Raw genomic sequence first — 26,941 nt, forward strand, 5'->3', positions numbered from 1 at the left:
ACTACCTACCAGTTTTTCCTAAGCCAGTGTTTTGCAGAACACTACACCACATTAGGCTAAATCAAGCAAGACGTCTTGTGTCTTTGTTGCAGGATTTCTCAGAATCCTTCTTATGCATACATTAAGAAGAGGATATAATATGTTTTTTTATTCTCAAAATTTATTTATCCACAGAAACTTTTATTTGCAGAACACTGTTAACATCTGTTGAAACAATAGTTCATAGAACAGGCTGAGATAAAGCTGCTCGAAAATGAACAGAGTATGTTCTGAAGAAGTACGGCTAGGTTCACATCAACATATCTATGGAAATTAGATGATGCCGTCACTTGGGTACTTCTGAAAACTTGGTAATGAAAACTAAAGTATGAAAACGGGAAACTGGAGCAGTTGACTCAGTTCTAGGTGAGAAAAAATGGGGCAAAACCAGCAGAAATTAGGCTCTCTAGTGCAAGTTTTTGTTCTGAACTTTTCTCCCCAGCAATACACTATAGATCATGACATTCCTGTGTCTGTGCACTGATTCATTCATTGTGTGCAAGGTAATATTTCTCAACTTTTTTCACCAACACAGAAACAAACCCCAGACCATTCTATCACTTCTTCCCTCAACTCCCAGATTTTGACAGAATCCTGATATGGGACCATGCCCCCACTCCATTGAGCATGGCCATTTAAGAAGCTCAAACCTAGAGTATTAATATAACTTTTTTTTAATAAATGAGAAAATCCAGACCCAAATGAAGAAATGACATTTAAAAATCATGGAAAAGTAAAATAGGAAAAATTATCAAAATGAATCTACTACTTTGTGGCTGAAGGGAGTACAAATAAAAAAGGAAGTTATATTCCCAAAAATATTATTGCTATTAAATATTTGTTACAATAAGAAAGAGGATGTAATAATAAGAAAAAGCTGGCCCAGTAACCCTGAAAAGTCAGGGCTGGAAAAGTATAATTAATGTCTATATAGTTGTCCACAGGAGGGTATAATCTAGGGTTGAAACATCAGTCTCTTCTTAGTCCCTAAGAAAAATGTATTCTGTAGAAGAAAAGCTCATTAGGACTTCCACAATTTATACTTATTCTGTGTTCCCAAACCATGTCTACTATCTTTAAATTGGTTTCCAAAGATCTATAAGTACTGAGAAGGAGGTGTTTGGGTTAGCAGATGAAATACTGTAATTATCAGAAGGATGTATCTTCTGTGTGTTAATAATATGCCATTTTGTCTCCTACTAACTGCACTGAAAAACTTACTAAGTTCTTATCAAACCTGGATAGCTGACAAACCAGCCCTCGGACAAGATCATACCAGACATACCAATTCTTGAGGTCCTTGTAAACTGTGCAGTTAACACTGCTAATGAAGAAACCTGAAATGCCATTTCTCTGTTACTCTGCAATTTTGACCCTGTATCACCACTTCGAAAAGTGGGATCATCAGTTCTAAATGGCAGGTATAGGCATTCCTACATAACTTTTGAGAAACACAGAGGCTAATCTCAATTATACGTTTGTGTTTTCCATGGCCATTTGCAGAAAACAGGCCAGCTTTAGCAACACTATACAAGGTTTACTGAGTTCACTGATAGATGAGAAACACAGAGTCTCAGGGGCCTTTCTTTAATGTACTGAACAAACCCAGTCCTAGAACTGCCTCTGTCATGGGAGAAAAGGAGAGGAGATCAGCTCAGAGGTGATACTACTTCTCTCTTCTAACCAAATTGGAGTGAAAAATGCTTGAAGATGGGTGATGGCCAAGACCAGAGGCAGGAACTAGAGTCTGGGCGGAGTCCATGCAGTCATTAGAGCTTTGTCTTCTTGGTCTCCAAGTTGATCATGTTCCCCTGGATTTGGGGAATCTGCTTATCTGCTGACCCCTGAATATCCTCTGGCTTTATAGGAATATAGTAGTAGCCCATGATGGAGAAGATCAGGCAGACCACCAGCAGGAGGCAGGAAAACAAAATGAATTCGGCCCACTGCAGGAAGAAAGACATATAAGATAAGAATACGGAGAACTTGAAACTAAAGGGATCTTAGTAGGATGAGGACTGGGGAGCAGGCTGACCCAGGATCACCAGTTTAGGACACTGTCGGGTTCTAAACCCACTGAGCCACAATGGGAACTCCAGATCACCAGTTTAGGAAGAGGCTTGGTAGGAGAAGATGGGGCTTGCTGGCCTCTCCTCACATGGGCCCTTGGTGGGCATTATTTCCACTTACATGCCCATTTTCCTGGTAAAGTCTGGGTGTATCTAATCCATCTCACATCAGAGGGCTGAGTGGAGAATGTGGGAGATGGAGGGGAAAGAGGGAGAAAAGGAAGTGGAGGGAAATCCTTGGGTAGATCCAAGCTCCTGCTTCCCTCAGGTCCATACCTGTACCAGGCCACTGAACTGTGCCACAATAAGAACGATGATATTCCCAACTGCAACAGTCAACAACCAGGCTGCCTGAAGTACAGATTTCATGCTAGAGGGAGCCTAGAGAGGACACAAATTTGTGAGTAAATGAACTCCTACACTACCCTCATGCTCCATGCATCTCTCCAGAAACTTCTCCCACAAAAACGTCCAGATTTGAACTTCCCCCTTGAAGTTCAGCTATCACCTTGATTCAGGGGATGATAACAATGTTAACAGTAATAAGATGGAGCTATTAGGTGAATATTTTAATTGATTATCTCATATAATCTTTATTACAACTCTAAGACATAAGTTCTATTAATAATTCTGATTTTATCCCTAAAGAAAAATAGCATTAGAGAAATGATAATTCACTTACTCAAGGTTATAAAATAGGTTGTGCAGCCAAAATGTAAACATGGGCAGCTTGACTCCACAGCCTTTATTCTTAATGTTTAAGTATACTTTCCTGGACCCCAAAAGCATAGGGATTCAGCCTGCCATGATCCTGGGAGTCAAGGTGACACTCTGTTCAGGATCATAAGGAATCTAAAGCCAAAAAAATATGGAGGTTGTGGCCAGGTTCACAAACCTAACTAAGGCAATGTCAGGATTAAAACTGCATCCTCTGAGCAATAGCTCAACCTCCACTTGCCAAAACCTACCTGAGAATAAGAAAACTCAAGTCCTGTGACAGAGAACATGACCTCTCCGGCTGTAACAAGGGCATATTGTGGTAGCTGCCAAGCGATGGACATTTTGTTAGCTGGGGTGTATTCAATCTTCTGGACCCGAGGACCCTGACCGGTGCTCTTAGGTAGGGAAAGAAGAAATGGACTTGTCAGCAATCTGAAGTAAATATTCCAGCCTGCAGCATTTTATGATCTTATATCCATCCCTTCTTTGTATTTTCATCCTTTTGCTGTCATCAAGAGATTGAACAATTTCTACACAATTACGATTTTTTTAAAATTCCTTTTGCTAACACTGCATTCCCTTGCCTGACTTCAGTCAGTCCGATACCATTATTTTTGAGTCCTTAAATGGCAGATTATTTTTATTTTGTAGTTTGGATTTCTACTATTTGGACCTATTAGGTATTCTGATCCTGGCCAACAGTTTAAATGAAAAATGGCACAAGAATTATACAAATACAATGAATTTTCAGAAAGCATGTACTTAAGTTTAATTCCCTATTTAGTTTTCTTTCTTTCTTTTTTTTTTTTTGTCTTTTTGCTATTTCTTTGGGCCACTCCCGCGGCATATGGAGGTTCCCAGGCTAGGGGTCGAATCGGAGCCGTAGCCCCAGGCCTATGCCAGAGCCACAGCAATGCAGGATCCGAGCCTTGTCTGCAACCTACACCACAGCTCACGGCAATGCCAGATCCTTAACCCACTGAGCGAGGCCAGGGGCAGAACCCGCAACCTCATGGTTCCTAGTCGGATTCGTTAACCACTGCGCCACGACGGGAACTCCCCCTGTTTAGTTTTCTATGTAAGTGCAATTAAACTGTTTGTAACATAGTCCATTTAAATATTTATTTTACTAAAATTACCTTTATCAGAATGAATTATCTTCTTTTTTTAACTGTTAGGTAATTCAGTTTTATTTGAAACAGAGGTTAGCTATCATCTATAAAATGATCTACTGTCATAAGTAGTGCTCTTTATGGTTTTTTTTCCCATTATAGCTGGTTTACAGTGTTCTGTCAATTTTCTGCTGTACAGCATGGTGATCCAGTTACACATACATGCATACATTCTTTTTTCACACACTATCATGCTCCATCATAAGTGACCAGACATGGTTCCCAGTGCTACACAGCAGGATCTCATTGCTAATCCATTCCAAAGGCAATAGTCTGCATCTATCAACCCCAAGCACCCCATCTATCCCACTCCCTCCCCCTCCCCCTTGGCAACCACAAGTCTATTTTCTTAACAATCACATTGAAGATTTTCTTAATTTTTAAAATCCATATCTAATAGCTTCTGCTATTTTGAATTTATTTACTAGTCATTATTTTTGAACTCAAATCTTACACATTCAAATTTTGTAGTATGCAATTTTTCTGTAAATTCTAAATTTTTTCAGGGTTAATTTTTTTGTTATAATGTTACCAAATATACATGATTCTACAATATTTTTTTCTAAAATTACTTTTATATATACAGGTTTTCAGTTACAGTTGGTTTTATTTTATATAGATTATATCTACTAATATTTCTTATTATACATCCAATGAAATTTTGGAAGTTATATATTTTTCCTGGAGTAAAACTAAGTTACTAGGTAGTAGGTATAATGTCTGGATAAAAAGGAGATAAAAATGGCGGAGTTAAAACATCAAGGTCAAAAGTCCTTGAAACAAAAATTCTTTGATGTCCAAATGCCCTTTATTCTCTGAGTCAAATGGCCAATGTGTTCAAAATATAGTAAGGCAAATATTGCTTTAATTGATATGAATAACACATGGGCATATATTTAGGTTTTCTCAGCCTAAAAGAAGAAAATGACCTGAGCTTGTAAATCAAGGTCACATTCTCAAATACCCAGCGTCAGGTAATGAAGTATAAACAAAGCAGAATGAATGGGAATGGTAGGGACTATGATGAACTGGACATCACAGTCCCATCTAAAGGGTAGAGCCACTATACGGCCACTATAGTACCAGCCAAGTGACACGGTAATTAATACCTGTTACACAATCTTCTGATTTTGTTTTTAAGAAATGACAGGAATCCTGGGAATACACCTGACCAAGGAGGTAAAAGACTTATATGCTGAGAACTATAAAACATTAATTAAAGAAATTAAAGAAGATATAAAGAAATGGAAAGATATTCCATACTCCTGGGTTAGAAAAATTAATATTGTAAAAATAGCCATACTACCCAAAGCAAGCTACAGACTCAATGCAATCCCTATCAAATTACTCATAACATTTTTCACAGAACTAGAACAAACAATCCAAAAATTTATATGGAACCACAAAAGACCCAGAATTACCAAAGCAATTCTGAGGAACAAAAACAAAGCAGGAAGCATAACTCTCCCAGACTTCAGGCAATATTCCAAAGCCACAGTCATCAAGACAGTGTGGTACTGGTACCAAAACAGACACACAGACCATTGGAACAGAATAGAGAACCCAGAAATAAACCCAGACACCTATCGTAAATTAATTTTTGACAAAGAAGGTAAGAACATAAAATGGGAAAAAGACAGTCTTTTCAACAAATGTTGCTGGGAAACCTGGACTGCTACATGCAAGTCAATGAAATTAGAACACACCCTCACACCATGCATGAAAATAAACTCAAAATGGCTTAAAGACTTAAATATAAGACAAAACACCCTGAAACTCCTGGAAGAGAACATAGGCAAAACATTCTCTGACATCAACCTTACAAATATTTCCTCAGTTCAGAAATAAAAGCAAAAATAAACCAATGGGACCTAATCAAACTGACAAGCTTTGGCACAGCAAAGGAAACCAAAATGAAAACAAAAAGACAACTTACAGAATGGGAGAAAATAGTTTCAAATGACACAACTGACAAGGGCTTAATCTCTAGAATATACAGACAACTTATACAATTCAACAGCAAAAAAGCCAACAACTTCATTGAAAAATGGGCAAAAGAGCTGAATAGACATTTCTGCAAGGAAGATATACAGATGGCCAACAAGCACATGAAAAAATGCTCAACATCCCTGATTATTAGAGAAATGCAAGTCAAAAATACCAGGAGATACCACCTCTCACCTCGGCCATCTTTACTAAGTCCACAAATAACAAATGCTGGAGGGGGTGTGGAGAAAAGGGAGCCCTCCTGCACTGTTGGTGGGACTGTAAATTGGTACAACCAGTATAGAAAACAGTATGGAGGTACCTTAGAAAACTATACATGGAACTACCATATGACCCAGCAATCCCACTCTTAGGCATATATCTGGACAAAACTTTCTTTGAAAAAGACACATGCACTTACATGTTCATTGCAGCACTATTCACAATAGCCAAGACATGGAAACAACCCAAATGTCCATTAACAGATGATTGGATTAAGAAGAAGTGGTATATATACACAATGGAATACTACTCAGCCATAAAAAGGAAAAAAAGAATGCTATTTGCAGCAACAGAGATGGACCTAGAGACTCTCATCCTGAGTGAAGTAAGTCAGAAAGAGAAAGACAAATACCATAAGATATCACTTATATCTAGAATCTAATATACTGCACAAATGAACTTTTCCACAGAAAAGAAAATCATGGACTTGGAGAATAGACTTTGTGGTTGTCAAGGGAGAGGGGGAAGGAGTGGGATGGATTAGGAGCTTGCAGTTAATAGATGCAGACTATTGCCTTTGAAATGGATTAGCAACGCAATCCTGCTGTGTAGCACTGGGAACTATGTCTAGTCACTTATGATGGAGCATGATAATGTGAGAAAAAAGAATGTATGCATGTATGTGTAACTGGGTCACCATGCTGTACAGTAGAAAAAAAATAATGTATTGGCGAAATAAAATTTAAAAAAAGGTTAGGAATCCATCTTCTTAGGTGAAATCATTTGAATTTTAAATATTGTCAATTAATAATAATTATTATTATTTTTGTCAAGACTGTGAGACCAAATGAAACAGGACTATATGAAGAACTGGGCTCCTAGGCTTCTACTTTATGTTCTTACAGTAGATGCTTATTAGATCATGGCATTCAGAAAGAAGATCCTGGCTATCTTGAGCAGTATATGAGAGATAGAACAAAGTAAAAAATGGAATATCAGGAAAATAAGTGTTATGGGTTGAGTTGTGTCCCCCTAAAACTCATATATTGAAGCCTAATCCCCAGTACCTGAGAATGTGACCTTATTTGGAAATAGGATTGTTGCAGATATAATTAGTCAAGTTAAAATGAGGTCATCGGGGCATCCTATTCAATATGACTGCTGTTCTCATAAGAGACATTTGGACATAGACAAGCATACAGGGAGAACTCCATGAGAAGATGAAGGCAAAGATTGGGGTGATTCTTCTACACATCAAGCAACACCAACTATTACCAGCTAAATAAAATATTCTTCCTCACAACTCTCAGAAGGAATCAACTCTACAAATACCTTGATTTTGGGCTTCTACCTTTCATGACTGAAAGACAATAAATATCTGTTGTTTAAGCCACTCAATTTGCGGTACTTTGCTATAGCAGACCTAGAAAACTAATACATCTCAGTTGGTTTAATATCCGAAAATCAATTAATGTAATATACCATATCAGTAGAAAACTCCATGATTAACTCAAAAGACACAGAAAAACCATTTGACAAAATTCAATACCCCCTTCATGGTAAAACAGCAAACAAACAAAAACCTCAACAAACTAGGCATAGAAGGGAACCTAATCTGATACCTGATAAATGGCACTTATGAAAAACCCACAGCTAACATGCTTAGTGATAAAAGACTGAATACTTTCCCCCTAAGAGTATTTCTACTCTCACCACTTCCATTCCATATTGTAGTGGAGATTCAAGCAAGAGAAATTATTCAAGAAAAAGAAATAAAAGTCATCCATACTTAAAAGGAAGAAGTAAAGCTTCTTTATGCAGATGACATAATTTTGTATGGAAAAAGTTGTTAAGAGACCAATTAAAATACTATTAAAACTAACAAATGAGTTCAGTAAGGTTGCAGGATACAAGATCAATATCAATGGTATTTTTATATATTACAATGAACAATCTAAGAATGAAACTGGGGAAACGATTCCATTAGCAACAGAAAAATAAAGAATAAAATATTTAGGAATAAATTTAAATAAATTTAAGACCTGTACTCTAGATCTACAAAACATTGTTGAAAAAAAAATTAGGTCTTAAAGATCTAAATAAATGGAAAGACATCTCATTTTCACTGATCAGGAGACTTAACATTGTTAAGACAGCAGAACTCCTCAAAATCACCTACAGATTCAGTGAAATCCCAATCAAAAATCCCAGCTGGATACTGATCCTATGATGATCCTAAAATTCATATGAAAATACATGGACCCATGATAGCAAAACCAATCTTGAAAGGGAAGAAGAAAGTTGAAGGACTCATACTTCCTGATTTTGAAATTTACTACAAAGTAACAGTAAGCAAAAGATTATTAAACTGGCGCAAGGATAAACATATAGATAAATGGAATAGAATTGAGAATCTGGAAATAAGCCCTTATATTTCTGGTCAATTGATTTTATTTATTTATTTATTTATTTATTTTTTCTGTCTTTTTGCCATTTCTTGGGCTGCTCCCGCGGCATATGGAGGTTCCCAGGCTAGGGGTTGAATCTGTGCTGTAGCTGCCGGCTTACGCCAGAGCCACAACAATGCGGGATCTGAGCCGTGTCTGCAACCTACACCACAGGTCACGGCAACACCGGATCCTTAACCCACTGAGCAAGGCCAGGGATCGAACCCACAACCTCATAGTTCCTAGTCAGATTCGTTACCCACTGCGCCACGACAGGAACTCCATGGTCAATTGATTTTTGACAGGAATGTCAAGACCATATATACAATGGATTACTCAGCCATAAAAGAATGAAATAACACTATCTGCAGCAGCATAGATTGACCTAGAGATTATCATACTAAGTGACATAAGCCAGACAAAGATAAATATCATATGATACTGCTTATATGTGGAATCTTAAAAAAAATAAACAAATGAACTTATTTACAAAACAGAAATAGACCACAGACATAGAAAACAAACTCATGGTTACCTAAGGGGAAAGGAAGGGTTAGGGATAAATCAGGAAGTTGGGATTAACTTATACACACTGCTGTATATAAAAAATATAAACAGAAAGGACCTACTGTATAGCACAGGGAACTATACTCAATATTTTGCAATAACTTACAGCAGAAGAGAATCTGAATAAGAATATACATATAGGGAATTCCTGTCATGGCTCAGTGGTAACGAACTCAGCTAGGATCCATGAGTATGTGGGTTCGATCCCTGGCCTTGCTCAGGGTTAAGGATCCGGTGTTGCCATGAGCTGTGGTGTAGGTTGCAGATATAGCTCAGATCCTGCGTTGCTGGGACTGTGGCATAGGGCAGCAGCTGTAGCTCTGATTCAACCCCTAGCCTAGGAACTTCCATATGCTGCAGGTGTGGCCCTAAAAGGCAAATAAATACACACACACACACAGAGATGAATATATACATATATAAACATATACATATATACATACATACATATAGATGGATATACATACATATATACACATATAAATATGTGTGTATATATATATATATATATATATAAAACTGAATCACTGTGCTAACACAACACTGTAGATCAATGAGGTAGAACCTAGGAAACTCTTAAAGGAAAATATGAGCATAAATCCTCATGACCTTAGATTTGTCAATGGCTTCTCAGATGTAACACCAAAAGCACAAGCAACCAAAGAAAAAATTGACAAACTGAACATAAAAAATTAAAAATGTTTGTACATCATTGGACACCACCAAGAAAGTTAAAAAGACAACTTAATGAATAGGAAAAATATCTGCAAATCATATATCTGATAATGGACTTATATTTAAAATACATAAAGAATGCTTACAACTCAATGATTAAAAGGCAACACAGTTAGAACTTGGGCAAAGAATCTGAAAAGACATTTCTCCAAAGGCAGATTATAAGTGGCCAACAAGTACATTAAAAAGATGCTCAGTATCATTAGTCATTAGGAAAATAGAAATCAAAACCACAAGACAGCATTTCACACCTACTAGGATGGCTATAATTAAAAATAGACAGAAAAATAAATGTTGGCAAAGATGTGGAAAACTTGCAGCCCTCTATTGGTGGGAAAGTTAAATGGTACATTCACTTAGGAAAAGCCTAGCAGTTCCTCAATTGTTGGGTTACCATGTGACCCAACAATTTCACTATTAGGTACACACCCAAGAGAAGTGAAAATATATGTCCACACAAAAACTTGTACAAGAATGTTCATAACACCATTACTTATGATAGCTGAAAGGTGAAAACAATCAAATATCCACCAACTGGTGAATACATAAATAAAATGTGCTATATCCACACAATGGAACATTATTTGGCAATAAAAAGAAGTTAATACTGATATATGCTATAGTATGAATGAACCTTGGAAAATATGTTAAATGAAAGAATCCAGACAGAAAAGGACATATATCATTCCTTTTACATTAAATGTCCAGAATAGGCAAATTTTATAGAGACATAAAGTAGAGAAGTGGTTGTCTAGGGGCTTAGAAGTGAATGGGGAGTAACTGCTAATGAGCATGGGCTTCTTTCGGAGTGATGAAAATGTTCTAAAAATTACACAACTCTGTGAATTTATCAAAAACCACTGAATATATATTACCGAAAATATATTCTATATGTATTGAATATATTTATATATATTCTATATGTATTGAATATATTTATATATATTCAATATATTGCTACAGTGAATATATATTAAACATATTAATACATTTAAAACAATTGTACACTTTAAATGGGTGAATTGCATGGTATATGAATTATATCTCAATAAAACTGTAATAAAAATGGCATACCAAAGATATCAGGTTGATTAAATTAAAATAAAAAAACTTTACAGATTATTCTCATCACCCTTCTAGAAATTTCTCATCTTTTCTTTTTTCCTGTCTTCTTTTCTCTATTTAATACAAGGTGAAAAGTAATGAAATAAAATTAGAATAAAGATTGACATCAAAATAAAAATTCAGAAGTATCCCACCCTCATGACTGAGAGAACTGCTTTTGGTGGCACAGAGTTAACCGATCCCCCAAACTTTGTGTAGAGATTTACATGTGCTACCAGTCTTGGTATTTCAGACTGTAACATGCTACCAGATTGATTTCAAGGGAGCTACAAGACTCACATGTAGAGTCAGTTAAGAAGATATAAATAATTTTTGTTATCCTGGGGCCATAATGAGACTGGAGCAGGCTATGTCACTTCATACCAATGGCTCAAGTTAAATCATGTCTACCATTCCCTAAGACCCTCTGCCTGTTGCCAATGTTGTCTCTTTTAACATCCCCTATGGAGATTTTAATAGGTCTTCTAAAGTCACTATATAACCTATCACCTTACACTAGAAATAATTACATGATCCTGTCTTTCCCACAGAGTCTTTGGATCCTAAGATAGATACAGAAAGATGTAGCTTATATATAGATATAGATAGAGTTATATAGATATAAATATACAGATATTTGGAAGGAGAGAGTGAGGGTGGCCATAAACTACTTACATTAGTAATAACAAACAGATAAGCCGCACCAAAGTCTAGTAGACCCAAATTCAGTGAAAAGTTCTCATCTTTTGTTCTACAGTGCACCACAGGATATCTGGAACAGGATGGATTTAGGTTAGAATAAACATTATAGCTTAGAAAAGCACTCCCATCTCCAGGGAAAGAGCGATTTCATCTCTCTACTGAGGGTGAATCACGCAGCAAAATCAACATTTCTCTTTGAAGAGAGGACTCTCAGAGTGAATTACTTTCATGCCAGGTTTTTTCTACCTCAGTATGAGCGTTTCATTTCCTGTTAGGTTTTTAACTTAAATCTGAATGAAGATGGCACAAACTGCCTTTTGTGAACTTTACACTTTTAAGTCTTCTCTTATGAACGCTTCTATGTCTTAACGAATTAGTGGAACAGCAATAAACTGTGAACCCGAATTCCTGAAGTAATGAGGTGTCAATAGGAGTTACCAAAGGGCAGGAGTGGGAGCCAAGAATAAACCTGGCAAACCTCCCAGAGATGGCCTTGTTAACTACACAGCAGGGCCTTTTTAGCGATTATAATCTCAAACCTATCTGTGCAGAAAAAGGTGAGACTGAGGGAAGAAGGCAAGGGTTGAAAAAGAGCAGTAGTCTGTGTACATTCAAAATTAGCCAAGATATAATGGATCCTCCGACCTATATGCAAAGAAAGCATTTAAAGAACAGTTGTTGACAAAAGTAAAATGTCCACAAGCAAGGACAATGCTCTTACTCTCCTCTTTGCACAGTTCTGTAAGCAGACACACCATAGTCTTTACCAACACTGAAGGAGGTATCCGTACCCAGGGAGATGTTGACCTCTTCATGCAAAGTGTTAACAAACCTAAGGATAGAGACATTGTTATAGATCAGACAAACTCTCACAAACTGGGACATCTGATAAAAAGAGTAGGTGCCTTTTTTGCTTTGTTTACCACTATATCCCCAGGGCCTAGAATAGTGGCTGGCATATAGAACATGTCTGTTGCTAACTAGATGAATAAGTGAACTCGCTTGTAAGAAATAATCAGTAGTCCCAGCTGTCCCTAACTTTCTCCTTCATGGGCTATTAGCTTTTTATCTGGCACACTCTTACCTGATCTCTAGCCGAGATGGACACTATCATGATTACCTGTGGCAATCTGAGTTTCCTCACTAGCCCATCTGAGGTACACCCGATTTCTTTCCCTTTTATAATGGCGGAATTCATCAATTGAGACTCCACTGAGAGAAATAATTATGTATATATCAGTATACACTGGTATTTACATAAAACTGATACTTTATCTTCTTATAAGTGAGGTCTTATGTGACTTTTACAAAACCCAGACTCTCATTCTTTAGTAGGTTATCACAGATTTGAGTCTGCGGATGACCCTGGACTCTTCTGGAACCATCTTTTCAGTATGCTGAAACTGAGCCCCTAAACTGTTCTCTCAGTATGGGCTTTTGGTATCATTTGCCTTGTTCTCCAGCCCATGGAATGAGAAGGCAAGTTCCCTCTAGACTCCTTGATGTTGACTCCTGGACTTTTGATCAACCTGCACTAACCTAGAAATTTCACCCTTTCATCCATTCTGTAGGTTCCCACTGCTCTCTGACCCAGGAAGTCCTATTCTCACTGCTGTCTTACTTTATCTGATCTGTTTTCATCTTCTGAGGCATTTCCAAAAGCAAATTATTATGACTGCTCCACCCTTCAGTGAAATTCCAAGTTTTCATTAAAAGTTCTCTAAAATGTGATTCTCAACAGCAACCATCTAATCTTGATAGCCACAGGCCTATGTATCTGTCTATTTCAGGTCAGATTCTGGCCATAGAGAGCAGGTGACCTCTTCAGGGCCCCATCTCTGTAACTGTTCCAGGCTGTCTAACAAGACTTTGTCTCATCTAGATTCAAAACCAAGCCTTTTGACTCCAAATGTATTACCTTTACTATACCATGATGGGCTTTGTACCAAATAGAGCTTTATTTTAAATTTTACTTTAACATTTTACCTTAAAAACCACAGTAACTATTAAAGATTTCAAATACCAATAGTGAAGGGATAATTATTTGCTCACTTCTAAATTACTCTCTGGTGATTACACAGAGGAAAGTACTCAATTATTTTCCTGAGAGCAAGATAAGTGGATAAAATTTAGCAAGAAGGGATTTAGGTGTTAGAGGACAGGGGGTGTACACAGCTACAGGGTCATCACGAGAAAACAAGCCTATCTGCCTCTCACTGTCCTCGGAAGTGCCTTCTGACACCAATGTCCCTAACATTCTGGGAGAGAGAATCTCTGTACGAGACAAATAGAATGTGTGGCCTCTTCATGTGAAACCCCACAGATCAGAAGAGACCCAAGATTCAAGAGAACAGAGTGGCCTGGGCCTCCTTGACATCCAAACCTCATGGCTGTCATCCCGTTGGTTGCTCTGGATTCTGCATCCTTCACCTACCATAGAAGGAAGTAAAAATCAGTTGCAATTGACAAGAGGGAACTGACCATCAGAAAATGTGATCATCAGGCATATCCACATCAAAGTTTGATGAGCCAGTTATTGTACTCTAAGACAATTAGAAAATGAGGCCAATCGTCAACTTACCATCATGCTGGAAATGCTTTTCCCATCTTCTCGAATGATCAGAGTATACAATTTCTTCTCTTCCACAGAATGTTCAGTGTAGACAGACAAATTGTGATATTTCAGTTGGAAATGGAAATCCTCTCTTTTTGTCTTCAGGTGCAGTTTGGAATAGTGTGGCATTGTCTGCAGAATGAAGAAACTGTCACATTCACCTTCTGCCTCATCTTGGACATCACAATTTCATAGCATCCCAGGGAAGGTGACCTCATCAGAGACTTTCAACATTATTACCCTTTAACCTAGTTTTCCATTTCTAGGAACACACCACAGGAGTAATTAGAAGCATTCATAAAGATTTATGAGTAAGGATGTTCATTATAGAATTATATATAATATTAAAAATACCTATAAAGTGATATTTTACTAAACCATTACATATCCACAGAATGCAATATTATGTATCTATTAAAATCAGATTCTCAAAGTTATCTAAGGACAAGGGAAATGCTTATGATGCAATTAATATTAAGAAAAAGTCAAGGTCAACACAGCATATAATGTGTGAACACTTTTTAAAAATTCGTTTATTCAGTTATACAAAAATTCTAACTATGATTTTCTCAGGGTGATGGAATTACATGTGGTTTGTATATCTTTCAACATACTCCCCAATTTTCAATAAAAAACGTATATTACTCTCATTATTTTAAAATATTTAAAAATAAATATTCCAGAATATGTATAGTATAATAGTGAATATATACAAGCCAAACTCTTCCAAAGGCTGTGTGTTTAGGAGGCAGTTTGAAATAATAATACAAATTATAACCTATTGAGTACTTTCAATGTCCCAGACACTATGTAAGCACTTTACATATAATATTTATCCTTATAACAGCTGATGACTGGATAAAAATTACTGCCATTTTACAAATGCTAAAACAGAGGTTTACAGATAACATAACTTGTTCAGGGTGTTATAGCTAGGGAGTAGCAGGACCAGGAATTGAATTGGGGCCATTTGATCCCACAAGTGCATACTTTTAACCCCTGTATTATGCTGCTGCCTTGGTGCATAATTTGAATACATTTCTAATTCACTCAAGTCTGGTACGTCACCTGAAAGGATTTGATGGACTCTTCCAACAGAGAACTGTTTTCATTTCCCAGCACTGTCACCTTCACCTCATCATTTGCCAGATTCAAGACTTGCAGGAAACCCTCTTGGGAATCTGGCTGCGGTGGGGCCATTCCCTGATGATAGAGAACAAAAGTCAGAATTACTGAGAGATAACCCTTCAGATACAGTAAGAACACATACCTCAGTTCTATCTCAACAGCATAACTCATCTAGTCAAGAGGACACAGTTTTCTACCTTTAGAGGTAGAAACATTTTAAGAGAGCATCTGTCTTAGAAAACTCTGAAAGTAGTTTGGAGGGGGAAATACCAGCTCAATGTGGTAAGCACTGATGCCAGGTAATAACAAATTCCACACTTTTCGACTCAACTGTGGCCTAATACATCATTCCTCAATAGGGACTAATCAATATGCCACAAGATATTTGGGAATTTGGTAAGGTATCAAAAAGATGGTTATATAACTTGGATATCAGTGTTTGGAAAATCCTGGACAGGATACTGTGAATCACTTAGGTGGGAGATGGGCCTGAAGCATCTGCCGCTCCACCCGGGAGATAGGCCTGAGGCATCTTCTACTCCACCCCTGTATCTACTTATTTACCACAAATCATGTGCTTTCTTTAAAACAGGTACTGTGCTAGGGCCCAGGGAATCAAGACTGAACAAGTCAGAGAGTGAACAAAACAGATAACGATCCTTCTCTCATGGAGCTAAAGACTTTATTGAACTCACATTAATTTTTATCTCTACAGCAGCAGCAACTGCAAATGCCAGGCATGCTAGGATCATACCAACAGCCATTTTTCTAAGTGATCTGTGGAGGAAAGGGAGAGCCAATTATATCTAAACTCTAGACTCCAAAGAATAGAATCTAACCCTCCTAAGCCTACCTGATTTGGTTCCAATTATTTTGCAAAGTGTTTCCTAGAGCTCCCCTTCTCACATCCTTCTTTCTACCTTTACTGGAGTTACATTAAGCTGTCTTCTCTAATGCATCACATTTTCCATCTCTATCTTTGCTTATGGTTTTTCTATTATATCATAAAAACAAAAATAATACTAATGCAGCCAGATTTATTGAATATTTACCATATACCAGTCACTATGTATTATTACCTCCTATTCCTTTTCTTCAGAAGTCTGTCTTGACCCTGGCAGCAAGAAACATTCTCTTCCATCTCTACATTCCCCTGGCATTTTGTGTCCCTTCTTAGGGCCCTTAACATATATCACCTTATGCAAAAATTAACCTTGCATATTTTCTAGCTCCCTTACTAAAGAATAAACCCCTTAAGAGCAAGATTTGTGCTTTTACTTGTAGCTGAACTCAATAAACTGCTCGATGAATGAGTAAATGACAAAAGGTCATTTGAATATGATAAATGGTTATCGAGGAAACTGCTATTAAATTAGAAATTAGAGAAGACTTAATACCTTCCTCTGTCCGACTTTACAAAGACTAATACTTATATTTAGAATGTGGGAAAGCAACAATTAAGGATGACTCTATCCCCACTCTTATGAGGTCCTCATTTGTCTCATAGGGACAGTAGATGATTTAAAGGGATTAACTATCATCAACGACTTTGGACTTCTTTGAAGAGGTAACTTTCAATAACAAAGCAATAAGTTGGTTTAGGAGCCTCACCTCACATACTTTTGACTTTCCATGCTCTATAGTCCTAACCCTTCAACATCACACAGGTAAGGCTGTAGTAATGGTTTGGACACTCTATAACAAAAATTAATTAGATCTAATTCCCAGCCTCCAGTATTAACAGGCATTTAGTCCAACATGGATGAACAGAAGCAGAATAATGATAAACCAAAACAAATCATCATTTTGTAGAAAGACATTTATCAAACTGGATAAATACTAAGTCAGTATGGAGCAACACAAGCATGGTAAGCACTTACGTGAAGTTAATTCCACACTTGGCAACCAGCCGATAAACCACAAGGTCAAACAATGGGATGAAGATAAGAACCAGAAAGGGGTTTAACACCTGTAATACCATGGTAAAAAAGCATTAACTACAAGTGTTCTTCTATCATGAATGTATAGGTTCTCATTTGCATGTGTGTACTCTCTCACATCCAAACACACTTTCATTGTACTAAGTACAGAATGTTTCCACATCTCAGTCCCTTTATACCCAAGACTCTATTTCTCTTGTATAGCATATTAGCTTCAAAGAATCTCAAGGAATGAGTATCCTCTGAACCTGTTTTTCTGTCAATCATTTGGAGCTTTTTCCTCCCATTTTCACTTATCTTTTAAGTTCCACAGCCCATGGGAAAATGTCATAGCCAGGAGAAAGGAGAGAAGGAAGAATTGGGGATTGTTGAACAAGGGGTTAAAAAAAATAACTGGGAGTCACCAATAAGCAGAGGTTCTGATTTCGTGGCTGACACAACAAAGCTTTATACTTTCTTAGATAATATTTTCATGATACTTGACATGGGAAAAAAAATCCAGTGCTTATACTTTTCCTGTGAGCTCAAAACTCAGTCTCCCTGAAGTTGATTAGGAGCTACTTACTTAATAGAGGAAGTGAAAGATAATTGTGAGGCTTAAGGAGAATATTTTCACCCCTATATTTAGCCCTACCCAGCATACAAGGAAAAAAACCCATCAAATTATGGCTGGTAATCCTACTGTACAGATAGAGGTAAAGAGAAGGAAAGAAACAGTTCCCATGACTAGAGAGAGGTCTCTTACCTGCATCTGGTCGGGCTGAAGCACAAAAAAACCCTGAAACATTATAACAAATCACATTTAGATGGTTGCCTAAAGACAAAAAAGCCTAGATCAACAATTTTGCTAGTTCAGCAGGCAAGAAGCATAAGATAAAACCCATCAGGTCTTTGGTTCAGGATCACCACTATCCTTGTAAGCATATGCAGGGGGATAAACTGGGAATGGCTATAGGCTACGTTTGCTGAAGGCAGATGGGCCTAAGGGAGAATCTACCTTTCTGTGCACTATGCTTTTGCTAACTTGAGAGAGAATAAAGTCAGTGTGTTTTTATGAATCTCATCAACTAACTGCAGCTGTAGGCGGTAGTCATATGAAGTTGTAGGTGGTCATAATGTCTAACCAAGACATCGTGGTTAGAGTGAAGACTCCCACTGACACATAGTGTTTCCAAAGTTGTTCTCTGGGGGGTCAGAAAGAGAATAACCATAGTAAGCCCTGGATAACCAGAGGAAGGGAAAAGGTGAAATTATATTAGGTAGGCTCTAAATAGACTAGCTTATAAAATCCTGGCACCATCCTACCCTGCCGTCTTCGCAAATGAGATGGTAGATAAACAATACAATAATCTAGGAAGTGGAACAAATGAGAGAAGAGTTTGCCAATGAATGGAATCTGGAAAAGGAGAAAATAATGTTTATAACTTTCCTGATATTTCCATATCCATGTGCAAAAATATATCATTTCTGGGTTGTCTGCTGTGAGCCCTGCCTGAGAGATGGGGTCAGTTGTGTAGTAGCAGCAATCAAACCTGTCCCTGCTGTGCCATGGTTGGGCTTTGATGGAAGAAAACATTCATCCCCCACGCTCTATCATGTTATGTGCTATCCTCTCAATGCTTCCTTGTATACAATTAAATCTTTCCTTAGGTTTCTGATTTCTAAAGATTTTTCTAAAAATTTTTTTAGATAATTAGAAATTTTTCTAACCTTATCTTTTCTAAAGATAAGATTTTTTATTTCTAGACTAGCTTTCTCTACTTAGCCTACTCAGTACCTTCATGCTAAAGGCACCTCTCTTAGGATCTTATGTCAGTTTTCAGCCAAAAATAGCAAGACATTTTTCCTTAACATGGACTATAAAGAAAATGATAGATTTCTCTGGAGAAATCTCCTCTACTCACCAAATTCCCATTCATCCTGGTGGCTTGCAAGGTCCACCGTGAGCCCTAGGACAAACAGATGCTATTATAAGAAAACCCTTTCCAGTGAGACAGAAGTGGGGTCTGGAAGAAGGGGTAGCTTTTAAAAGAACTTTTCTTACCTGCTGATCCAAAAGAGCCCAGAACATGGGCAATGGGATATAAAGGAACAGTATCCTGGTCAGTGCCTTCACATCCATAACGAGCTGCTTCTATAAGAAGGAGGAAGAAGGAACAGGCTGAATTGACAGATAGGGTTTTCTTGCTTAGAGGAGAAGTGGCCTAGAATGGTATGAGAAGAGGTCAAATACAGTGGGAGGGAATCGGTTTGCACATTAGGAAAGACTCCATGGAGGCATCAGATGTTTCTGTAATTCCAACTTACTGAGTATTTCTCAGATGCCCAGTCCAACCAGTGCTCTCGCTTTGGAATGTCCCCAGAACGGTTCTTGAAACGGTTGGAAATAGCAAACTAGGGCAGAGCATAGATATTAGAAGAGAGATTAGGAAAAAAAAAAAAAATCCCCTGCCTTTTCTAATTCATTATCCCGTCTCTCAAACACATACTCTAAGTGATTTACTCCAACCTTTCAATTTCGTCAGACATTGGATTTCAGAATATTTCAAATATAATTTTAAATATCCTTATTTTCTGTTGGTAGCATATATATAACTACATTTCTGAAAACTTTTGCCAATTAAAAAAATAGTTACATTATTTTTTTAACTTAATGGTTAGGTAGAGGCACAGAGGGAAGACGGATTAATCTCAGTTTGCCAAAAGGCACAGAAGCAGAGCAGAGGTCGTTGAGAAAAGTGTATACCTGTGTTTGAAGCCCTATCTGCTTAGCATCTCTTTCCCTTTGATTAAAAAAGGCAGATAAACAATTCATGAACTTACCCAGATACATCTGACAACTTGAGTCACTATGTTTCCTTCTGGAGGTGGTTTTTTGTATATTTTGCTCCCCATTGAAAACACAACTGCAGTTGATAACACAAACAAGGTTCTTAGTTTCTCATTTAGCACATTCAGTATGTCAACACTAACGACAGACTGCTGTAGTGTAAGAATGACTGTCACATCTCCTAAAGGGGGATAACTGACTGAGGCTCCCTGACTTTGGAGTAATAAAAGCTCTGGGAACCAAGAGAAAAATAAAATGGTCAATGTTGAGACTTTCCTGTAATCAGAGAAATGAAGTCATCTCTGAATTCTCGCTCTTCTTTCCCCATCTCTATCTCTCATCTATTATTTACTCTCATTGACCCTCAGTCTTCAGCATATTTCCTGCCTGCTCCCTCTTTTACATTACGACTGCTAGGTCTCTTGTGCAGGACCTCACAACTTCTACCCTGCATTATAGCACCAATTAGTGTCACAGTCCCTGGTCTCTTCTTCTTCTCTTTCTGATGCCAAATTAAAATCTTTTTTTTTTCCAGGACCTACCTAGTAAGCCCAAACTCCTGGCATGGAAGGCCTCCACAAATTCACTATTATCTTAGTGGTTATGGTTATCAGCAACCATCTCTTGAAAGCTTATTATATGTAAAGTGTTAAGCATTTTACATACAGCACTGATTTAACTTGAAAATATATGTATTACTTTTTCCATTTTACACCTGAAGAAATCAAAGATTAAAGAAATTAAATCATTAGTACAAGTTTACACAGCTATTTTTGACCTGAGGCCTGTCTGACTCAAAAACCTATGCTCATAACCACCATGAAGGCACTTCATTCATTCATTCTTGCATTACATACTGTGCTGAACATTACTGGGAATAAAGATAAAAAAGACATGGCCCTCGTCTGCAAGGTAGCTCAACCTACCATTTCCACTTTATGTTTCATTACTCATAGGTACCCTATGCTGTGACCACTCTTCATCATTGCTACAAAAAGGTTCTTCTCTGTGCTATTTCTGTTCTTGAGCCCATCCTCTTTCCCTTTTTTCCCCATCTTTGTTCTTTATCCATGTATCCACAGCTCCCTATAGGTGAATTTAATTATTTTTTCTTTTATTTTTCAAATTACCAGCAATGAAACATTACTTTTACAAGTATAAAATAGTAAGTTTTTTTTAAAAAAAGTATTAAATTTAACTAAAATCAGTGGGAAGCCTTCATCTCAGTACCCTCCCAGCTGTACCTTCCTCCTGAACAGATTTTCCAACTCAAAGCAAGATGCCCCTCTAATAGATCTTCTACCAGAGATGCTTTTCTCAGTGACCAGTAGCAATTTCCAATATCCTTAGATACAGAATGCCTGAGTTACCTTACTTTTCCCTAAACTTTCTAATTTTTTCATTCCTCTCAGTCAGATTTCATCTACCACTTTTTTTCTTTATTCATCCTCTCAGTTTCCAACGCTTCTCCAAAGAGCACCCTTTGCCTATTACAGCTTTCTTATTTTTTGTGGAGAAGCCATGCCCATGGCATGTGGAAATTCCTGGGCCAGGGATTGAACTCATGCCATAACAGCCACCCAAGCTGCTGCAATGACAATGCAGGATCCTTAACCTGCTGCACCATCAGGGAACTCCAGCCTTCTTATTCTTGATAGAAAAAAAAAAATAGTTCAGAGAAAAAAATGCTAATCCTGGGAGATAAGTAGGCAAATAAACACATATCTAGACAAGAAGAAGATTTTGAGTGAGAAATAGACAGCTCCTAAAACTAAGAATGACCCTAGAAAGAGGCTGGACAACTTAGGAATTTTGGTCTCAAAAGTGACAGTACAGGTGGTCAACTTGACCACGTCACACTTAAATTTCAAGGCCACTTAACCAAAGGAGATGAGTTGGGACCCTGAATTTCTCTATTATTAGATATTGTTGCCTCCTACGTCACAAAGAAAATAGAAGCCTTCAAATGAAACTCCCTCAATTTCCTGCCATAAAATCTATTGATTCCTGTGTCCACACCCATCCTCTCCTCACTCCAGGTAGATGAAGGTGATGTTCCTCCTCCTGTTTAAAGGCAACTTTGCTGTGCTTTCACATTGATTACACTGTCTTATTTTGTATCTTCATCCTCTTTCCGTACTGGAGTCTTCCTAATAATATTCAAACTTGCTCAATATCCTCTCTTAACTCCATGTCACCTTCCAGCTACAAATACTTACTTGTTTTCCTTTCTTACCTCTTATTCACTTCCAATGTACTCCGATTAGTTGAATCTCCAAACTATCATAATTTACATCATCAAAGCAGGGACCGTCTTGTCATTATATTTAATGGATATTTTTCACCCTATCTCACTTTCCCAGTTAGGAACATTTATTTCTCTCAATGATTTCCTCTCTTGAAATCTCCTTGGTATCTAAGACAGAACTACAATCACTTTGGCCATTTCTTCTTAGTCCCATTTGCAGGCTTTTCCTCTTTGCCTGTATTTAAAATGCAGGTGTTCCTCAGCATTCTATCCTAACCCTCTTTTTACTCTACTTTTATTGTCTCATTCATTTCATTTATTTTCATGGCTTAATCGCTATCCATATACTAATAGTTCCAGATCTTTGTCTATAGCCCAAACATTTCTTCTGAACTCTATACCTGTGCTTCCAACCACTTGGTAGTCCAATTAGATATTCCAAGGATATATAAAATATAACAAGTCCAAAACTAAGTTCATTAGAATGCAAAATCAAAACTGCAATTAGGTATCACCTCACACTTATCATAATGGTCATGACTAAAAGTCCACAAATAATAACTGCTGGAGAGGGTGAGAAAAGAAGGGAACCCTCCTACACTGCTGGTGGGAATGTAAGTTGGTGTAGTCACTATGGAAAACAGGACGGAGGTTCCTCAAAAAAATAAAAAAGAGTTGCCATATGATCCAGCAATCTAATTCTTAGGTATATATGCAGATCCAAAACTATAATTTGAAAAGATGCATGTACCCCTGTGTTCATAGTAAGTACTATTCACAATAGCCACACATAGAAACAATCTAAATGTCCACTGACAAAAAAATGAATAAAGAAGATGTAATACATATATGCAATGGTATGCTATTCAGCCATAAAAAAGAATGAAATACTGCCATTTGCAGCAATATGGATGAACCTGTAGATTATCACACTACGTGAGGTAAGTCAGAGAAAAACAAATACCATATGTTGTCATTTATGTGTGGAATCTAAAACATGACACAAATAGGAGTTTCCATCATGGCTCAGTGGTTAGTAAACCCAACTAGCATCCATGAGGACGCAGGTTTGATCCCTGGCCTTGCTCAGTGGGTTAAGGATCCAGGCGTTGCTGTGAGCTGTGGTGTAGGTCACAGATGAGGCTTGGATGCCGAGTTGCTGCGGCTGTGGCGCAGGCCGGCACTTCAGCTCCAATTAGACCCCTAGCCTGGGAACCTCCATATGCCGTGGATGTGGCACTAAAAAGACAAAAAATAAATATAAAATAAAATATGACACAAATGCACTTATCCACAAAACAGAAAGAGACTCACAGACATAAAGAACAGACTTGTGGTTTCGAGGGGGGGAAGGGGGAGGGGAGGGATGGTTTGGGAGCTTGAGATTAGCAGAGACAAACTATTATATATGGAATGGATAAACGAGGTCCCTCTGTATAGCCAGGGAAGCACATTCAATAGCCTATAATAAGCCATAATGGAAAAGTATATATACATAGATATATATGTGCATACATACATATATATATATATACTTTGAATACAACATTGTAAATCAACTATACTTCAATAAAATAAAATTTAAAAACACAATTCATTAGTACTTCTCCCTTATTATCTCAGCTAATGATCCCACTATTCCTTCATTTGCTGAAGTAGAACCCTACATGCAACCTTGGCTTATCTTCTCCCTCAGTTTCACATATCTGATCCTATCAAGTTTGTCAGTTCTGCCAGGGCCAAGGAGAGTGAGCTAAGTGAGCACAGAATTTAAGGGGGAGTAATCAAGACAAACAGTACCTTGTCTCACCCTTAACCCACTCTTTCTCCACATTACAGTCAGAGATACCACTGATAAACAAAAATCTAAAAATCATCCCTCTATTCAAAATCATTTTTAAAAAATTAAAAAGCAAAACAAAAACCTCAAAATCCGTTTGAAGCCCCCCACTCTTCTCCTGATAATGTTTTAATTCTTTAATTACTTAAAAGCCCTTTCATTATCTGGTTTCTGCCAATTTCTCCTCTTTATCTTACTTATGCTCTAGGCAATTTGAATTCCTTTGAGGCCTTCAAATATGTTATACTATTTCTTATCTCCTTGTCTTACAGATACATGTCCTCTTTCTGTTTCGCTTCCAATTTCTTCTTCAATTAATTGCTCTTAATCCTTTACGTCTTACCTTAGAAATGCTTTCTTTAGGCGAAACTTTTCTGACTCTTAAAGTCTTAGTCAGACATTCGTCCTATGTGTTCCTATAGCTTTTTCTGTATTTCCCCAGTCATGACAGTGATCATACTATGTTGAAAATTCCTACTTACTTGTCTGTTTCTCTCCTTCTGCTGGACCACATTAGTTCTTTGAAAGCATGAATTCTGTAGCTATCTAATTCACCAATGTGACCCCAGTACCCAGCACAGAATCTGACACTTAATGGTTGATTAAATGTTTGTTGAATGAATTAACAATTTTTAAAAAACAAATGAATAAATTAAATTATAGTGAAAATCCAGAGAATCGAGTTATTTATGAATACCCAGAAAATTGGAGCAGCTATTTTGACAGCTAACACTTGTTTAACATTTCATAATTTATAAAACATTTCAATTATAGCATCTCTTTTGATCTTCATAATTACTCTGATATGTAAATAATATTGTTTTGCAATGATCCAGAGAAAGAGCCATAGTACTAATCAGAGGAAAACCAGTAAAGTATTTGGGGAAACGTTTGGCTTTAAAGGGAGAAGGAAGCACAGGTCTCCTAGAATAACACATAAATTCCTTGGAACTGGAATTACAATCTGAGTAATACTATTAGCACCCCCAGCAGAAAATAATCAAATGGAACATTGAGTCTCTGGGCTCTTTTTCCACTATTGAGCTCTTTATGTGTTTGGACTGGATATCTTCCGGGGGGGTGTCACCCAAAGGCTCAGTGTAAGAATAGGTTTCCAGGTCAATGATTAGAAACAATCATGTCCAAGTTTTCCCTTGGACTGTATAAACCAAGCAACACACACACCCCTTTCCTCTTCCATTGCTGGGTTCTTGATGATAAAGTGAATGCTACTTGTTCTAAGTTGCATCATTTCCAACCTATTTATCTAACTTCTTTCTTATTCTCTTCGCTCAAGAGCAAACTTCTTGGGAGCATTGCGGAGTGAGGCAGAAACTGCTAAACCTAGAAGCTGTTTTAAAAGGTCCAAAGAATTTTAAAAGTCTGAAAAATTATCAGACAAATAACTATCAGATGAAATAAGCTAGTTTGAGGGAAATGATTAATTACTTTCCTTGCTTCTTTAAATATTTTGGTGTAGATCAGTACATCTTAATCTTGACTACACATAAGAATGACCTAGATATTTAAAAAGTTATAAATGCCAAGGCCCTATCCCATAGAGATCTTAACATGGGGTCCAGGGATAAGTTTTGTTTGTTTTTTTTAAGATCTCTAGGAAACCTCGTATTAGTTATGTAACTTTGGGAATTTTTTCTTTGAGGTTTCTGACTTTATTCAGTTAATTTATCTCCAATGTGTAGGGAAAATCCCTACAATAACACCTACCTAATGGACTAGTGTGAGGACTGAATGAAAATAGTTTGTGTAAAGTGCTTAAATCACGCTTTATATATAGTAGGCATCAATGGTTATTTGTTTCCTCTGTTCCTTGTACTCACCAAGAGCTATTATCATAAGCATTCCTGGAACTCCAAAAGCCAATGCATAGCAGTCTTTTCCAAAACACTGCACATCTCCTAAAGGAAAAACAAAACAAAACAAAACAATTAACCCTGAATCTTGAGTCTCTGATATTCTATTCTGTAAGCTCAAGTTTTTGAGGTCATAGACAGAGCCATCCTCTATCTTCCCATCAGCTAATCCATAATCTTTCTTTTGTACCAGACAAATCAAGATTCAAGGAAATTCTCTCATATTTTCAAACCCTTATAAAAGGAGAAGACAGGAGGAAGCCTGGAAGGGATTTCTGTGTGACTGGCCAGAGTAAAGCCTTATGTAGGGCCCCTCAGAAACAATCCTGACCTCTCAGCATGGGTGTGACAAATGTAGAAATCAAGCTCCCTGCATTGATGGAGAGGTAGAAGACTGAGAAGTATCTAGTCCGTTCCTCTGCCTAAAAAACAAAATACGACAAATCATCAGAGCAATATGTCTCCTGGTTCTACCCCCACCTCATGTTCAGACTAAGTGAACGGTACATATGCAGACACAGAGTCAGATATTGCTTCCATGGTACGTGAATATCACATTAGGTGTCTGAACACATCCCTGGCTGACCCATGACAAGCATTTATCTTTCAAATAAGCATCTTTAACATCCTTCTACTCCTTTATCTTGGCAAAAATGATCATCTTGTACACTATGCCTATGTACTGCTTCCTATACATATCTATT

At 37.4% G+C, this 26,941-nt stretch overlaps 1 protein-coding gene across 1 annotated transcript in view; it reads right to left on the minus strand.

Moving 5' to 3' along the window:
- Positions 1-1,201: 1,201 nt before the first annotated feature.
- Positions 1,202-26,941, minus strand: part of SLC15A2 (solute carrier family 15 member 2) — a 34,954-nt gene continuing 9,214 nt past the window's right edge. The window contains exons 6-22 of the mRNA XM_047791162.1: positions 26,569-26,659; positions 26,205-26,282; positions 20,269-20,351; positions 19,753-19,839; positions 19,490-19,579; positions 19,350-19,394; positions 18,191-18,223; positions 17,386-17,474; positions 16,201-16,282; positions 15,446-15,580; positions 14,345-14,509; positions 14,147-14,193; positions 12,485-12,595; positions 11,737-11,833; positions 3,077-3,223; positions 2,385-2,489; positions 1,202-1,985 (exon numbers count right to left, since the gene is read on the minus strand). Coding sequence (XP_047647118.1) covers positions 1,809-1,985; positions 2,385-2,489; positions 3,077-3,223; positions 11,737-11,833; positions 12,485-12,595; positions 14,147-14,193; positions 14,345-14,509; positions 15,446-15,580; positions 16,201-16,282; positions 17,386-17,474; positions 18,191-18,223; positions 19,350-19,394; positions 19,490-19,579; positions 19,753-19,839; positions 20,269-20,351; positions 26,205-26,282; positions 26,569-26,659 — 1,662 coding nt within the window. The 3' untranslated portion in view covers positions 1,202-1,808. The remainder of the gene's footprint in view (positions 1,986-2,384; positions 2,490-3,076; positions 3,224-11,736; positions 11,834-12,484; positions 12,596-14,146; positions 14,194-14,344; positions 14,510-15,445; positions 15,581-16,200; positions 16,283-17,385; positions 17,475-18,190; positions 18,224-19,349; positions 19,395-19,489; positions 19,580-19,752; positions 19,840-20,268; positions 20,352-26,204; positions 26,283-26,568; positions 26,660-26,941) is intronic.

This window comes from Phacochoerus africanus, chromosome 1 (genome assembly GCF_016906955.1).
Source record: "Phacochoerus africanus isolate WHEZ1 chromosome 1, ROS_Pafr_v1, whole genome shotgun sequence".
Lineage (NCBI taxonomy): Eukaryota > Metazoa > Chordata > Mammalia > Artiodactyla > Suidae > Phacochoerus > Phacochoerus africanus.